Here is a 16560-nt window from a genome sequence, read left to right as displayed (position 1 = left end):
ACCTGTTTTCGTCTTCGAAGTATCATCACAATTGTGACAGAAATTCAGCATATGTATATCCGAAAATACATGAAGAGATTCAAATGAAGTAACAAACATCTCGGTGATTAGTCCCGGTGAGAAACATATATCCATTAATCATCAAATAGTATTTTAAGAGTGCTCATCTAGAACGACAAAGTATGGTAGAAAATCCTTATATTTCAGATAACTTTGCATAGTACAGAGCTCTCTTTCCTTCTAGTTTGTTTGAGAAATAAAGTCTTGAATACTCTTCTACTTTCAGTGTCTTCTGTATTGGGATAACCTCTTCGTGCATGTCTAGAATGATAAATTAGAGTAGACAATCCTTATTGGGATAACTTTGCATGATCTAGGGCTCTCTTTCCTTCAAGTTTGTTTGTGAAAAAAAGTCTTGCATACTCTTCTACTTTCACCGTCTTGTATAACAACTTCTCTTCTCTAGTTTCCAAAATTGGTGAAACTATTCCATCATAATTTGGGAGATGAAATGCAGACACAGTTAGTCGCTCCTTGTGGGCATTTATGGTAACCCTGTGCTCAATGCTCTTGTACTTCCCATTTGTCATAATCTATAAACAAATAAGTAAACTAAATTAGACAAATATCAAGTTGCTCATCTATATCCTCGAAAAACAGTTCCTCATATAAAGTTGAAAGTAGTTTCAGAACTACACACGACATTGTCTAAGGAAAACTTCCCTATACAACATTCAACTATTGCTATGCCTAGAATGCACCCCTAATCTCTAGAAAAAAGGTATCTTTTGTCTTATTTGATCAAGATTTCTTGGAATTAATAAATAGAAAGAAGTAGTACGGAAATTATTGAACATTAGCGAACTATTTTCATTTATTGTAAGATGATCTGAATGACAATAAGAGAAAAGGAACAATAGTATTCAAGTAGCTTGATTAAAGAGAAACTAGAATGAGTCTTTTATGTGGCCAATAATGAGCTTTCTGAGCAACGTTGGCTTGATACTGGGCGAGGGCTACAAAGGTGGTCGATGCATCACTTGTTTGGCTGGGTGGACATCTTACTTTTTTGCTCTCTAACTTCAAAATTATTTAGAAACAACTCTAACCCAAAATCGTGGTTACTTTTCTGGAGTGGCATACAATGTGCTACAATTAATAACGTAACATGTGATAAATGAATTGAGAAGTACTTTTACTAACTCGGGTGGCTGAAAAACTTAATACCCAATGGCAAGCCAAATATAACCGCTTTCATTTGGTCAATGTGCTTGGGCGTGTTAAAGTTTGTCAGTCAAAAAACTTACGGAGTTGAGGTTTTCTCTTCACTAGGCACATATAAGGATTCTAAAAACATTATTTCCCGATTTTATATAACATTTAGTTTGAGATGTTGTATGACTAACTTAACATGTCTCAAGAAGCATACCTCAAGAAGGTCACCCACATTCACCAATAGTGCGTCGCGACATGGTTTCACGGGTATCCATGCACCATGCCTTCTAATTTGTAAGCCTTGAACTGAATTAACTTCCAGTAGAATAGTTAGAAAGGACATATCAGAATGCGGTGTGAAGCCTAGAACCTTTTCTGGCATTGGCGTGCATGGAGGGTAGTAGCCCATCCTGAGAAATTGCGCCACATGTTTGTCTTCAAACGGGCCGGGATTAAGATCTAGTGTTTTTGCAACGAAGACGCCAAGAGAATGAGCAAGTTTCATCACCTCCGAAGAGTACTTTTCAATAAAATTTCTGGGATCAAAAGAAGAATAATGTTTCTATGTTATTGATGCCATTGGTAGATATTGAAATAATTTGGGCTTTATATGACCGGACTTAGTTGTGTTAGTTCCAAGTACAAACTATACACCTCGGCCTGAATTTTTGTTATGGGTTGCCATGTACCATAAAAAGACTCTCTTGCTAGCTATTCATGATGAAAATATTACCCTGAAAGACTTAATATCAATTTTTTTTTGCCAGAATACTTAATATTTGTTAGTTCCTCTGTAAGATTTTTAGATTTATGAGTTTTTCAATACAAAAGTTCCATAAATAACTTTTTTGGATTCAACAAAAAAATTCAGGGCTAGGTAGGACATCAACAATAAAGGCAACAAATTATTTATAGGTTGTTGTGGCAATGTCTAATTTAACTTGGTGGGGTTGGTGTCATTTCTATACCAATGTTCAAATATAAAGAAAATATCTTAGAAGTTTACTACTTTACTTTGAGTCCTTAGCATAGTTAGGAGTATAAAGTGTTCTGTATATGAATTGTAAAAGGGTACTCAGGGTCAAAGAAGTGAACATCTCAATCTGCGTTGCTGTTGAATTGATGAGATGCATAACAATAAAAAATAACAAAAGAATAAGGCCAACATAAATTTTTGGTACTCCTCCTCTTTGGCCTATGAGTTTATGTTATGAGGCTAATAAATGCTTTACACGAAATGAACATGTAACAGATGGTAGCAGTGAAAAACGTGCTTTTACCTCAAAATTACATAGAATGTCAAAATCATGTTTCAAAGGTCACACTCACAAAAATGGCACACTGTAGCAGTGGGAAACATGCTCTTATCTCAAAATTGACATGTTTGTCCATTTTATTAAAAAAAAAATGTGTAACTAAGTCAATCCTGTAAATTCTAGAAATCTAATCACCATTGAACTCGGGTGTTGGGCCAAATTAAGTAAGCTGCTAAACTTGATTCTTTGAAAAGAAGGAAGGCATTTTTATTTTCCTTTCTTATCCATATAGATATCTCAAACATACAAATTAAAGTCTCACCTGAAAGTATGGGGTTCACATGGCCAGTAACTCATATCACGGGCTTCGGGTGGTTGGGCGAAGAGCGCAAACATGTCACCCCATTCTAGCTTTTGATCATCAGAGACAACAAACGCTTGACCATAACCTTGAAGATCCCCTTGCCGCTGAGCATATGCATTCTTAACATCGAGGGGGAGTTGAAAAAACTTCTGAATGTCATGCTTCATACCCATGATGACCTCATCTGGTATTCCATGATTTACAACCTGCAAAACTCAAAAGTTGGACAAACAGTCATGCCTTATCAAACATAGTTTTTGAAGGATGGAATGATTGAATCTAGTCATTAATGTTTTGAGAAAAGTATACATTTTCTATCACTAGACTGGTTCCAGATTTTGTCCTTGAACTCTGATACCAAATATATCTGACCTTAAACTTTTGAAACATGACTAATTTGTACCCTGGCCACAATCAAAAGTAGTATAACAAATAAAGCCATGATGATTTCCCCCATGTGGCATTCGAGTTGCACAAAAACTGAATAAATTCGAAACAAATATATATATATATAAGAAAAAACATTCAAGTCAAGAAAGTCGTAATATTGGCAAGTGCGAATAAATCTGAATAATCAGAAAATAAAATAAATAAGCAAACATTAAAAAATAGAAATATTCTAGAAAAGTCGCCTTAAATTTTAGAATGAAGAACACTTTTTTTTTCATGTATGTATGATACAAGTGAGGACATATAAATTAAACTGGTTAAGTTCATTACTTGAGTGACGCACCTGAAAAAATCCCCACTCCGCGCAGGCAAACTTGAGCTTCGCGGCCTCTGCCTCGACGGACTCGGGGCTCGAAAGCTTGCCGACGTCGATCACCGGAACCTCGTCGGAGTGCTCGTCGAGAACAGCGAAAGCGTCGATGTCCGGCTGTATGTACCGCTCGATCACCTCGGCCGTCAGCTCGCCGGTGGACGCCGCCAGGGCCTGGACGTTCCTGACGGGAAGCGTCACAGCCAGCTTCGACCACCTGCTCTCGCTGACGCTGTCACTCGCTCTCGCTGCCTCTACCTCCATCAGTACAGAAATGTTGTTCACTACGTCTTGGCGCTCTCGATAGTTAGCTTACTTTTGCTTGCTTATTTGTAGAGAAGGATCCAGCCACCGATGAGGCTATTATTTGTAGAAGAGTGATAGTTACGCTGCCATGTTACATGAAAGGAGGTAGAAGATGCGAATGGTTATTCCTCGATCGGCTCGTCCGGAGGGCCCTCTGATCCATGTGTTTGGACGCACCGATCGATGCTAAAAAGAATGCCCCGGCGGCTAATGGCCGAATTTTACAGGCTTGGAATAGTTTTGCACTGATACACTTGCAGATCCGCTGTGCCGTGGTTAAAACAGGCTTTTGTACAGGCAGTCATCTCCCATCCCTGGAGAATCATATTTGACCGAAATCACTAATTGAGCAAAACTTCCGCGTTTCACACAGAGAAGAAGACAGCGACCGATGTAAAATGGGCAAGCCCATTATATATATAGGTAGCTAACATACTACAGGACCTGGGTTTGGGGAACCGTCTAGAAGGTTCTTGAACTAGTTTTCTTTTTATCTGCTGTTTTCGGGTTCTTCTTTTTTAGTTATTTCTGTTTCTTTTAGAAAACAATTTTTTTCCAAAAAAAGTATTATATCAAAATTTTCTAAAAACAATTGGATTTAAAAATGGTTCGCTTTTTCAAAAATATGTTCGGAATTTCAACAATTGTTTGTATTTCTTTAAAAACTGTTTGAAATTTCGAAAATTGTTCAAAGTTTTTAAAATTGTACACGCTTTTGAAGAGATGTTAGAAATTTCAAAATTGTTCGCTTTTCCAAAAGTTGTTCAAAAATTTCAAAAAAAACACAAAATATTTGAATTTTCAACAAATGTTGGTGTTTTCAAAAATTGTTGTCAAAATTTTAAAACATGATGTCTATAGCGTCAGGTTGCTACAGTGTTCCAACCACTGCAGGCAACGGAGCAGCTAAAGTGATCTCTATAGTGCGCGCTAAAATGGGTTGGCCTAGTTCGGACACTCCCCTGTGCTGGAGCCCGACAACTTGACGCTAAATGCATCATATAGGGACTCCATAATCCTTGTCACTCGAGGGCGAACTTTATGTTATGTGAAAGAAAGCTCAGGCCCGACATTAATAATGCATCTTTTGCGGGTAAATTAATTAATGATGCCCCTGAAACAACGAAAAAAAATACAATGTGCTACGGCTTGCTTACACAAAGGTCCACACACACGCGACAAGATTATGACAACTGGCTTACACAAAGGTCTACACGCACTTGGACGAATTATTTTATGGACTTGGGTTGGTGCTTTATTTATAAAGCAAGGCAAAAGTCTATTTCAAGCAAGCCTAACCAACTAAACTAGGGATGCAGAATAAGGGGTAAGCCATGCCGAAGAAAACACAAGGGTGAAGTAGCACCATCTCAGAAGGCTGAGTCGTTGATGCAAAGAACGGAACAACCAAACCGACAAGGACACACCATCCTGCCGACAATCTTTGTCACTGAACAGGACCATGTCTCATGCTGACAAGAGACATCAATTCTAGCATCCCGGAGTTCACGAAGAACACAACGTGTCATGCGGACGAGCGATATGATCACCCAAGAAGAACACCTTATCTCATCAGGCCTGGTCTCAACCATACAAAGCCACATTTGCCAACTAGCAACACTCGGGATAACAAGGAACCGAAGTCCAAGGCGGTGCGCAGGACGGGTAGGATGAGCGTCACCACCCTTTAATCCAAAAATATGGTGTTTTCACCGAGAACACCAATGAGGTCATAGAGCGGCTGTGATGATGCCTTCAAAGAGGGGATGGCATTCGTGAATGTCACACAGCTAGACGGACTGAAGTTGGACTAGGTTTCGCAACGACATGAGTTATCTGCCTCCAGACTTGGCATGGTTGGTTGCCAAGATAACCACCGGACAACCACCACCGAATGCAAATCGGCAGCACCCACGCGCCTTCACAGTCATGGTTGTCGACCCTCACTTGGGTTGTGAGCCCTGCCCACAAGCATCACAACTTTCTACCAAATAGGGATGGGGCATTGCAACTTTCCACCAAATAGGGATGCCAGCCTGGATCCAAACTACCTCGTTCTGGCAAGCGTGAGGATAGTAGAGACCTTTTTAAGGCCTTGGGGGTATGATACTGGCTAACAAGCGCAACCCTAGGATCCAGATTGTCATGAAGTCCAGCCAGATCTAAACCCGACTAGCTCCGGATGAGCACAACTGGAATTTGAAATGCATAGGTGCTAGGTTAGGAGAAGAGGAGGGAGGATAAGAACTGGGTCACGTCTATAATAGTAGCCAACTCCTGATGTCGGCGGAAAGTGGCCAGACCCCTAGTCGAAGCCACTCGTGTCCCCCATCTACCTCATCATGCACGACCAATGTGGCCTCCACCACAAGCTATTAACCCTAGATCTGGTTGATGAAGCACAAGGGTACCGCTTCCCATCATCAAACGGTTATCGGACCAGCCGGTCTTCGAAACACCTAACCGACAAGCACGATTATGCCACACAGTCACTCATGATCTGGATGAGGAGAGAGCCTTGCCGCAACCATCCACAGAAACCACACAAGCAAGCTCTCTCCAGGAGCAAGGATGATGGGAAAGAAGTGGTAACATTGGGTTTTTTAGGGCGTCACCCAAGTCATCCCAGGGGAGCAGCACAAGGGTTGAGATCGGAATTGTTGAAATATCGGTTAGTGCAAACTCTGTTATTAATTGGTTTGAAACTTTTATCCAAAATTGGCTGAAAGTTGCAAAAATAGCCAAAACTTTCAGATGGCTAGGCAAAGTGATTCCCAAGATATTCACAAACCTATACTAAATTGTTGAAAGTTTTATAATTCCATTTAAAAACCAAACTTTCTAAAAAGGTGAGGCAAAATAATAATTGAGATTGAAATGAGCTGGGCAACTCCAATAATCAATGATGTGTGGACCGTCTGTCAACTTACACTTCCCATGTTGCCACGATACCCAAAAAATACATGTTTTTTATTATGTGTAAAGTATATTCCAAAACATATTATCATGTTCATTGGTGAACACACATGTATATCTAGACAATGGAGCCATTTTTTATACCCAAAATCCTAAAGTTCCCGTGTTGTTATGATAAAAATATCCACCTGGAAAAGAAATAGCCAGCTTAATGGGAGAAAATGGAGGTGACTTATGAAGATGTGAGTAGTGACTCAAGCAAGGAAAGATGTGAGTTATGACTCGAGCATGGGGACAACAGAGGTGGAAAAAGCACAATGGATGCAAATCACCTATTCAGGGTATATAACAGTGGAAGAAATCCTCTTTTATGGCAATGATTGAAGTTTGAATTCATGCTAATTTTGTTATCTTTCAAATACCATGCCAACAAATAGTTAGCCTACACAGGTTTAGAAGTACTAGTCGACTTACATATGGTTGTGCCTCTCATTTCAACGGATTCACTTGCAAGCAAATAATCATGAACAAATCTTCAAAAGAAAAATCATCGGCGACATCTAGAAAAACTGAAGTAGTAGAAGAAGAATTTTAGAATACATATATATTATCATAAAACGAATGGAGAGATTTAAATGAAGTAACAAATGTCTCAGTGATGATAAATATATCTGCTTACTACATTGAGGATCAAACTTCCCTCAAAAGAGTAAAGGAAGCATCAAAATTCATTTGATGATAGATTATCTAGTAAATGAAGTAGAGTACATAAGCCTTATATTTGGGATAACTTAGCATAATCAAGGGTTCTCTTTCCATATGGTTTGTTTGACAAATAAAGTCTTGCATACTCTTCTACTCTCATTGTCTTGTATAACACCTTCTCTTCGGTACTGCCCAAAACTGGTGAAATTATTCCATCGTACTTTGGAACTTGAAATGCTGATATGGATAGTCGCTCCTTCTGGGCATTTATGGTGACCCTGTGCTCAATGCTCTTATACTTCCCATTTGTCATAATCTGTAACCAATGATTAATTTTAATTAAATAAAATACGAAATTCCTCCCTTATATAAGGTAGTTTGAAACTAGTGTAATATGTTCATACTGTTTATGAAACATCTCCCACTACACTACTCAATTATCACTCGGGTCAATAAAACACTCTCAATTCTAAATTGTTTGTGTTTCATTCCTAGAATCCAAAATTAGGTTTAAAACCATACCTCAAGGAAGTCACCCACATTTACCAATAATGCATCACCCCGTGGTTTTACTGGGATCCATGCACCATGCCTTCTAATTTGTAGGCCTTGAACTGCATTCACTTCTAGCAGGATAGTTATAAAAGATCCATCAGAATGCGGTGAGAAACCTAAAACCTTTTCGGGCGTGGTTGTGCATGAAGGGTAGTAGTTCATTCTCAGAAACTGGCCCACATGCTTGTCTTCCATTAATTCAGGATCAACACCTATTGTTTTGGCAATAAAGGTGGCAAGAGAATGACTGAGTTTCATCAACTCGGAAGAGTACTCTTCAATAGAATTCCTGGGATTAAAAAAATGTATGTGTTACTGTTAGATATTTGTAGAAATTTAAATAGCTACATACTTTTAGTGACCTGACTTGGCATTAATTTTTAGGGGATATCATTTGCTAGTGTAAAGTATAAATAGAACAAGCAGACCACATTTTGTTGTTTGTTTAGCCATTGGCATGCTTGTACTTTGTTGGGCACACCATGAACACTATCAAATCAATTGATAGATACTTATACGAAAATATTACCCTGGTAAAGTGGTTCATTTTATTTTGCAGAAAAGTTTAATGTCATTAGTTCCTCTCTTTTTCATATTTCAGTAAATTGCTCAACATATATGTTTGATCAAGAAATTATTGAATTAAACCAAATGTCCCACTCACAAACATGCAAATTATGGCAATGAAAGCAACATGTCCCGTTCATTTAAAGACTTGGCATGTTCTTCGTTAACCAAATGATTACATGTTACAAACCGGAACTTTTAGGAATCCAATTTTGATTCAATTCTCGAGTCGGACATATTTAAATAATTTTCTTAATTTGATGATTTGATTAGAAAGAAATAGTTTCAATTTACCTTTATTATCCATCTAGAAATATAAGATGTTTCAAACACAAACAAACTAACCTGAAATTAGGAGGCTGGTTTGGCCAGTAACTCATATCACGGGCCTGAGGTGGCTGCGAAAAGAGGCCAAACATGTCTGACCAATCTAGCTTTTGATCATCCGAGAGAACAAACGCTTGACCATAACCTTGAAGATCTCCTACTCGTTGCGCATATGCATTCTTAACTTCGAGGGGCAGCTGAAAGAACTTCTGAATGTCATGCTTCATACCCGCGATGACCTCAATTGGTATTCCATGATTTACAACCTATAGATTGTAGAGATTAGATAAGTAGTCTTGCTTTACATATGGACTTCTATTTTTAGCAATGGAATGGCTGGATCTAGTAATAAATATCTAGAAAATTAAGTATGCTGTTAAAATTAGAAAAGTTTACTAAACCGCACCTGGAAGAAGCCCCAGTCCTCACAGGCAAATCTGAGCTTGGCGGCCTCCACTTCCACTGACTCGGCGTCGAGGAGCTTGGCGAGGTCGATCACCGGAACCTCATCGGAGTGCTCGGCGAGAACCGTGTCCCCGTCGACGCCCGGCTGGATGTACCGTTCCATCGCGTCGACCGCCACCTCGCCGGCAGACGCCGCCAGCGCCTGGACGTTCCTGACGGGGAGCGACGTTCCCGACTGCGACCATCTGCCCTCGCTGGCGCTGCTGCCACCACTCCTCGCCTCCACCTCCATGATCACTCGCAAGTTACTTCTCTGCCACACGTCTACACTGCACACTCTACTCCAGTTACTCTGCCTGCTTATCTGACCAGGCATTGAGCCGTCCAGGCTACTTATAGAGTGCAAGATTGTTAGTGCTCGCAACTTGCAGTAATCTTTTTTCTTGGATCTGATCGAGCTCAATGATTCCTCGATCGGCTCGTCTGAGGTTCTCCGATCCATGCAGTTGGACGCACCGATCGAGGCTAAATAATGGCCGGCGGCTAACGGCCGAATTTTACGTGGATAGAATACTTTTGCACCCCACATGCATGACATCAGTGTCCCCTCCAACTGTAAAACGCTTGGTTCACGGTGTTTAAACTGCAGCAGAAATGCAGTAGAGACCACTGCACGCCGGCCCGGATTACAGTGTAAACAAAATGAGATGGAACGGACGTAGATAACCCCGGCTTGGAACATCAAAGTGAATGGCAGAGGGCGAAGTTGGAGCAAGCAAATAACCTATGGGTCCGTTCGATTCAGAGTTTCAGACGAACGCATTTGGAGCATACGCGATTACACCCCACGACACTGGGGCGCGCGGGCGTGGAGAGAGGACCTCCTTTGCATGCATGCATCGCATTTGTTATTGCTGTGTGGGACCGCTGCTATAGTGTTTTCTGTCTCACCTAATATACATTCACATGATATTCTCTACTGATTAAGTTTCGTTCAAATAAATAGATGCCTAATGCATGTTACAATAAAAGATTGATTTACATTCTGTTTGCACAAATGTATTTTTTCTGACAAGGTCTTTAAAACAAGACCAATATTGAATATATTTTCAGAAGTTAATATTTTGACAACTAAGTAACCATGCTTCAAACTTGTTTCATACAAATTTATTAATTCCATGCGAAAAAATTAATAATGTTTCATTATGTTTCGCAAAAAAGTATCTTGTTATTTCACTATGGCTACCCTTGTTCGGTTGCATTTCATAACGTTGCATTGTGTGCTAATGAGTGTCAAACTGATTATTAGTAATCTAAAAGTTTGTAAATATTAATAGATTTTATTGCAACAAAACTCTGAACTTATCTACTCCATAGTTATGTGTACTTTTATAGTGTTTCACCATGTTTCATAATTTAAAATTTAAAATTTATTGAAATATAAAGTGGTCTCATTTCAAAGGTCCCATCGTCAAAAACACAAATATGAAAACGGGTCATAAATTATACTTTTGGTTCAAAATATAAAATAGATTCAAACTCGGAAATAAAATGAAAAAGCATGGGATGGTGGAGCATAGGTGGAACAGTGCGCTTGCATGTAGTGAGAGAAAGATCTACCTACTGTGAGCAGTATAAATGCATGGCATCGGATCTCCAAGCAAGACCAACGGTGCATGCATGCACGGTGGGAGGTGAGCTTTTCTCCGCGGGCGTGTGAAAGGATCGATATAGTTGACTAAAGAGGGGGGTGAATAGGCAACTAACAATTTTTAGCTTTTCTTTACCAATTTAAAATTTGCAACAAAGTAGGTTGTCTAGATATGCAACTAGGTGAGCAACCTATATGATGCAACAACAACAAGCATACAAGCAAGCAAGAGATGCAACACAACATAAGCTTGCACAAGTAAAGGTACGAGATAACCAAGAGTGGAGCCGGTGAAGACGAGGATGTGTTACCGAAGTTCCTTCCTTTTGAGGGGAAGTACGTCTCCGTTGGAGAGGTGTGGAGGCACAATGCTCCCCAAGAAGCCACTAGGGCCACTGTATTCTCCTCACGCCCTCACACAACGCGAGATGCCGTGATTCCACTATTGGTGCCCTTGGAGGCGGCGACCGGACCTTTACAAACAAGGTTGGGGCTCTCTCCACAACCGAATTGGAGGCCCCCAACGAAACCACGGAGCTTCACCACAATGGAATATGGCTCCAATGTGACCTAAATCGTCTAGGGTACTCAAACACCCAAGAGTAACAAGATCCGCAAGGGATTAGTGGGGGGAATCAAATTTCTCTTGGTGGAAGTGTAGATCTGGGCCTTCTCAACCAATCCCCAAAGAATCAACAAGTTTGATTGGCTAGGGAGAGAGATCGGGCGAAAATGAGCTTTGGAGCAACAATGGGGCTTGGGGGAAAAGAGGTGAGTCAACTTGGAGAAGAAGACCTCCTTTTATAAGGGGGGAAACAATCCAACCGTTACCTACCGCTCTGTGCCAGCGGTACTACCGCTCCCCCTCGCGGTACTGCTGCGCAGACAGAAGAAAGCAAGAGGCGGAGCAGGACTTGGACCCAGGGCGGTAGTACCGCTTACGAGCGGTTCTACCGCCTCCACTGCCGCTGCCAGTTCCGCAAAACCCGACACGAGAGGCGACAACCTCGAGTCAAGGCGGTAGGAGCGCGGAACCGCAGCGGTTCTATAGCTGAGAGCTCTAGGCGGTACTGCCGCTTGTAGCTCTTGAGTGGTACTACCGCTGGGGTCCGTGGTACTACCGCTGGGACCAGATTTCATAGAGAAGGCAACAAGGGAGCCTCCATCGAAGTGGGAAGGCTCAGAGGATGCAAATGGGATGTGTACGTGTTGATTCCACCCTAGCCTAACCAATGCAGACCCCCTCTTGATAGTACGGTGACTCCTACGACACAAGTCCACCAAAACTGAATCGAAAGAGCTACACCGTCTTCGCTTAAAACTCTGAGGGGAGGGAATCGTCTCGTGCCAAAGGATGAATCTCTGAAATACTCAACGCACACGATTAGTCCGCAAAGACGTTGTCATCAATCACCAAAACTACTTAGAGAGAGACATGCCTTAACAATCTCCCCCTTTTTGGTGGATTGATGACAACACGGGATTTTCACAAAAGGTAAGACAAGAAAGTAAATGAAACCCAAAACTACAAAATATAGACGGAGCTCCCCCTGAATGTGTGCACCTAACAGAGGTGCCTTGGACAGCAAAGCACATACATTAGGATCAACACTCCCCCTATATTTTATAGTCTGACAGCATTAGCAACAGGTAATGGAACATATAGAGCTCTGATGCATAAGAGTAGGAGTGAGCAAAGAATATAACTGGATAAGCATGCAACTCACAAACTACCAAGGTACTTGACAAACTAGATAATAAAAGGATAAGGTAGCATATGTCTCACACCATATGATAGGATACCGGGTCTCACAAACATAAAACCAAACAAGCGCCAAAGACGAGAAAAGAGTTTGCGAGAAAGACAGGCAAGGCAAACACGCCACACAAACACACGCTCGCAACTCGACAACGACAAATCCCTAAGCTCTCTCCCCTTTTGGCATCGAGACACCAAAAAGGCAAAGAGCGCTGCTACAACTCCAGGTGATAGTAAACTGAGGGTCTCCATCATCACATCCCGGCGGGATCGTCTGCACTGCCATCATCAGTAGGAAACTGCTCGGTGTCTGAATCGGTCCACGGGCAGTGCTGCTGAACCCATTCCTCCTCATCAGTGATCTTTCCCTCAGAACCGCTGGCAACAGTGGCACCCAACTGGCGCATGAGCTCCTTGTGACGGCTCCTGGCCTTCTTCTCAGAAACATGAGCCATATACTGTCCATGAGACTCCATGCAAAAGAGTTTCTTCATCTTGCGCTTGATCTTCTTCGCCCATGAGGGCTCCACTCTAGAGGGCTCATAATCCGCATCATCGTCAGCATCAGCCTCAACCTCGGTCTCCATGTCAGCAGCTCCAGGTGGGGTCCCAGAACTAGAAGCCAGGGTGCCCCAGTTCTCCTTCTTCCGCATACGCTTGATCTCATGGGAGATCAACTCACCAGTCTCCATCACAACATTAGGATACACGCAAGCCCAAGCCTTCTCAATGAGTAACATGATAAATGGACCATAGATAGGGCACTTGCGCTCAGAGATGGCGGATACGAGTTCAGACCACATGACATGAGAGATATCCAATGTTTCTCAAGTGTTTTCTTCCTTCTCATGCTGGCAGAAAAGAAGCATGTCTACGAGAAAGGAGTGAACCATATCCAAGTTCCCAGTGTGAGGGAAGAGAGTCTCTCGGAAGATGCGATGAAGAATGTCCAGATAGGCAGGCAGCTCATAGGTCTCCTTCTGAGTCACGGGGTGAATCTTCAAAGTACAGTAGGGCCAGAGAGATTGCTTGTGAGTGGACGTTGCATTGCGGTGAGGGCGGAATCCAACTGGGTTTTCAAGTCCGTGATCTTCAACACCAAGTAACTCCATGAAGGCCTTCCACTTGATGGAAAGCAGCCTCCCATTTGTCATCCAAGTCAGAGTCCTTTCCTCATCAGTTCCGAGATGGACCGTGGCATAAAACTAAGCCACCAAGTCTGCATCAAAATCCTTGTTGAACTGCAATGATCCTGCGGATGTTCAACCGAGAGCACATCTGCAGGGCATCGCCAAAGTAAGCAAGATCCTTCTCCATAAAGTCAATGTCGATGGTGCGAACATCAACATAGAGATTCTTCTTCGATTTGATCACATCAAAGTAGATGGCATACTGAAAACGGTTCCAGAACGGGCGGTTGACCAAAGTGGGTTCTTGATCTTCCGCATAGGGGTTGCGCTGACGCCTTTCCCAGAATTCCTTGGCATTCATCTCTGTAACATTCTTGGTCCTAGGTTTTGGCCTGTGGGCAGTAGTCTTCTTGTGCTGAGAAGGAGGAGGAACACTTGAGGAAGCAGCCGCGGTCTCAGAGGTACGATAGCGCTTTGAAGTTGAACGCCCGGGGTTGACACGCCGGACATGCTGCTCGGAGAGGCCATCACCTGGAACCAAACACACGGACAGAAGAGACAAACCGAAAGAAAGAGCATAAGCCACCAAACAAAACAACATGGATCAAAAATTGGCAAGAATATGATGGAAGTGGGCATCCGGCGGTAGTACCGCGATCAGTAAGCGGCAGTACCGCCCTAGCGGTAGTACCGCCCTAGCGGTAGTACCGCCCTAGCGGTAGTACCGCTCCAAGGGGGCGGTAGTACCGCACGAGACGGGGAAACGGCGGTTCCCTACAGCCGTGGTCAAATCCGGCACTACCGGGATGCCAAATTCAAAAATACTCCTACCAAATATCAATCCAAATAGTCTAGTCGCCTTCTCCAACCTACTCAAGCCTTGATTTAGCCAAAAATCGAGAGATGCAACAACTATTGCCCCTAAAACACTAGATCTGAAATCTAGGCAAGAAGAGAAAGGGAACGGGGGCAATACCGGCATCCATGGTAAGAGGACGGGGTGGGGATCGATTCCACCGAGGGGAATGGAGAGGGACGGCCCGGAGAAAGCGGCCCGCCGGAGCCCTCCCGCGGCGAGTCAGCGCTGGAGAGACGAGGAGGAACAAGTGGGTTATGCGAATGGGTATGGGCGAGAAGAAACCTCCCCCTGCCCCGACATAACCCCCTGGTCTCGCCCGCAGCGGTAGTACCGCTCGGGTGGGCGGTAGTATAGCTTGTCAACACAAGCGGTAGTACCGCCCAGCCAAGACCCCAAAGACTAGACACAAAAAGGCTGAGCTCAAAAGGAAAGGAAAAACAAATGGCAAGGAGAGAGAACAAACACAAAGCAACAAGAACACCGGCGAGAGGACAAGAAACACACACCTCTTCAAGAAAGGGCGGTGGCCGAGGCCACCTATGTTTGAGTCAAGAGGTATGGCGCCGCGAAGATTTTAACCTTGGGCCCATGACCAAAACTCGTCTTTGAAGCACAAGTACCATAAAAAATGGCTAATGTGAAAGACTTGATCAATTTATGCATAATGGGGTGAGGGAGAGTTCATTGAGAGAACAACACTCCCCCTATGTCCATGCCTACACCTAAACAAGACATCACGAAGAGTATGGTGGGGTGTGCAAAGGTTCAAGCCACATTGCTCGAATCAATGATATTTAGCTCATGCCTTAACTCGCGAAATCTTGCTTCATCCAAGGGCTTCGTGAAGATATCTGCAAGGTTATCATGGGTGTTGACATAGTTGAGCTCGATCTCCCCTCGCCTAATGTGATCCCGGATGAAATGATACTGAATCTCAATATGCTTCATCTTGAAGTGTTCCACCAGGTTGAGAGAAATCTTGATGGCACTTTCATTGGTGAGGCACTTTGTCACAAATGACACCGTAATCCTTTAAAGTTTGCCTCATCCAAAGAAGTTGTGCACAACAACTACCAGCGGCCACATACTCTGCTTCGATGGACGAGAGAGACACACAACTTTGCTTCTTAGAAGACCAACTCACCAAAGAGCACCCAAGAAATTGGCACCCTCCGAACGTGGACTTCCTATCCACTTTGTCTCCCGCCCAATCAGAGTCCGAATAGCCTACAAGATCGAAGTTTGCTCCTCTTGGGTACCATAAGCCAAAGTTTGGGGTATGAGCCAAATATTGAAAGATTCGCTTGATCACCACAAAATGGCTTTCCTTAGGTGCGGCTTGAAACCGTGCACAAATTCCCACACTCAACATGATATCCGGTCTAGATGCACAAAGGTAAAGCAAGGAGCCAATCATGGAACGATATACCTTTTGATCCACCGCTTTACCATTGGGATCTATGTCAAGTTGGCATTTGACGGGCATTGGAGTGGAAGCCGGCTTGACATCACTTAGCTTGAATCTCTTGAGCATGTCTTGAGTGTATTTGGCTTGGTTGATGAAGGTTCCTTCTCTTCTTTGCTTGACTTCGAACCCGAGAAAGAACTTCGATTCTCCCATCGAGGACATCTTGAACTTTTAGGTCATGAGAGCGGCAAATTCCTCATTGAAAGGTTTGTTAGGGGAACCAAAAATAATATCATCAACATATAGTTGGCACACAAACAACTCCCCTTTGACCTTCTTAGTAAAAAGAGTGGGGTCGATTTTCCCAATTTGAAACC

General features: G+C 42.7%; 2 protein-coding genes across 2 annotated transcripts; both read right to left on the bottom strand.

Moving 5' to 3' along the window:
• Positions 1–246: 246 nt before the first annotated feature.
• LOC123048466 (2-oxoglutarate-dependent dioxygenase 11-like) lies at positions 247–3859 on the bottom strand. The gene is made up of 4 exons (XM_044471563.1): positions 3569–3859; positions 2794–3041; positions 1430–1751; positions 247–593 (listed from the first exon to the last, which is right to left on the bottom strand). Exons 1-4 carry the CDS (start codon positions 3857–3859, stop codon positions 351–353), a joined length of 1104 nt encoding a protein of 367 aa, XP_044327498.1. The 3' UTR covers positions 247–350.
• Positions 3860–7592: 3733 nt separating this feature from the next.
• LOC123048465 (2-oxoglutarate-dependent dioxygenase 11-like) lies at positions 7593–9717 on the bottom strand. Its single transcript, XM_044471562.1, has 4 exons — positions 9378–9717; positions 8990–9237; positions 8045–8366; positions 7593–7838 (listed from the first exon to the last, which is right to left on the bottom strand). The coding sequence occupies exons 1-4, from the start codon at positions 9666–9668 to the stop codon at positions 7593–7595; spliced, it is 1107 nt and encodes a 368-aa protein (XP_044327497.1). The 5' UTR covers positions 9669–9717.
• Positions 9718–16560: the final 6843 nt, after the last annotated feature.

This window comes from Triticum aestivum, chromosome 2D (genome assembly GCF_018294505.1).
Source record: "Triticum aestivum cultivar Chinese Spring chromosome 2D, IWGSC CS RefSeq v2.1, whole genome shotgun sequence".
NCBI lineage: Eukaryota > Viridiplantae > Streptophyta > Magnoliopsida > Poales > Poaceae > Triticum > Triticum aestivum.
This window is presented reverse-complemented; position numbering and strand designations above follow the sequence as displayed.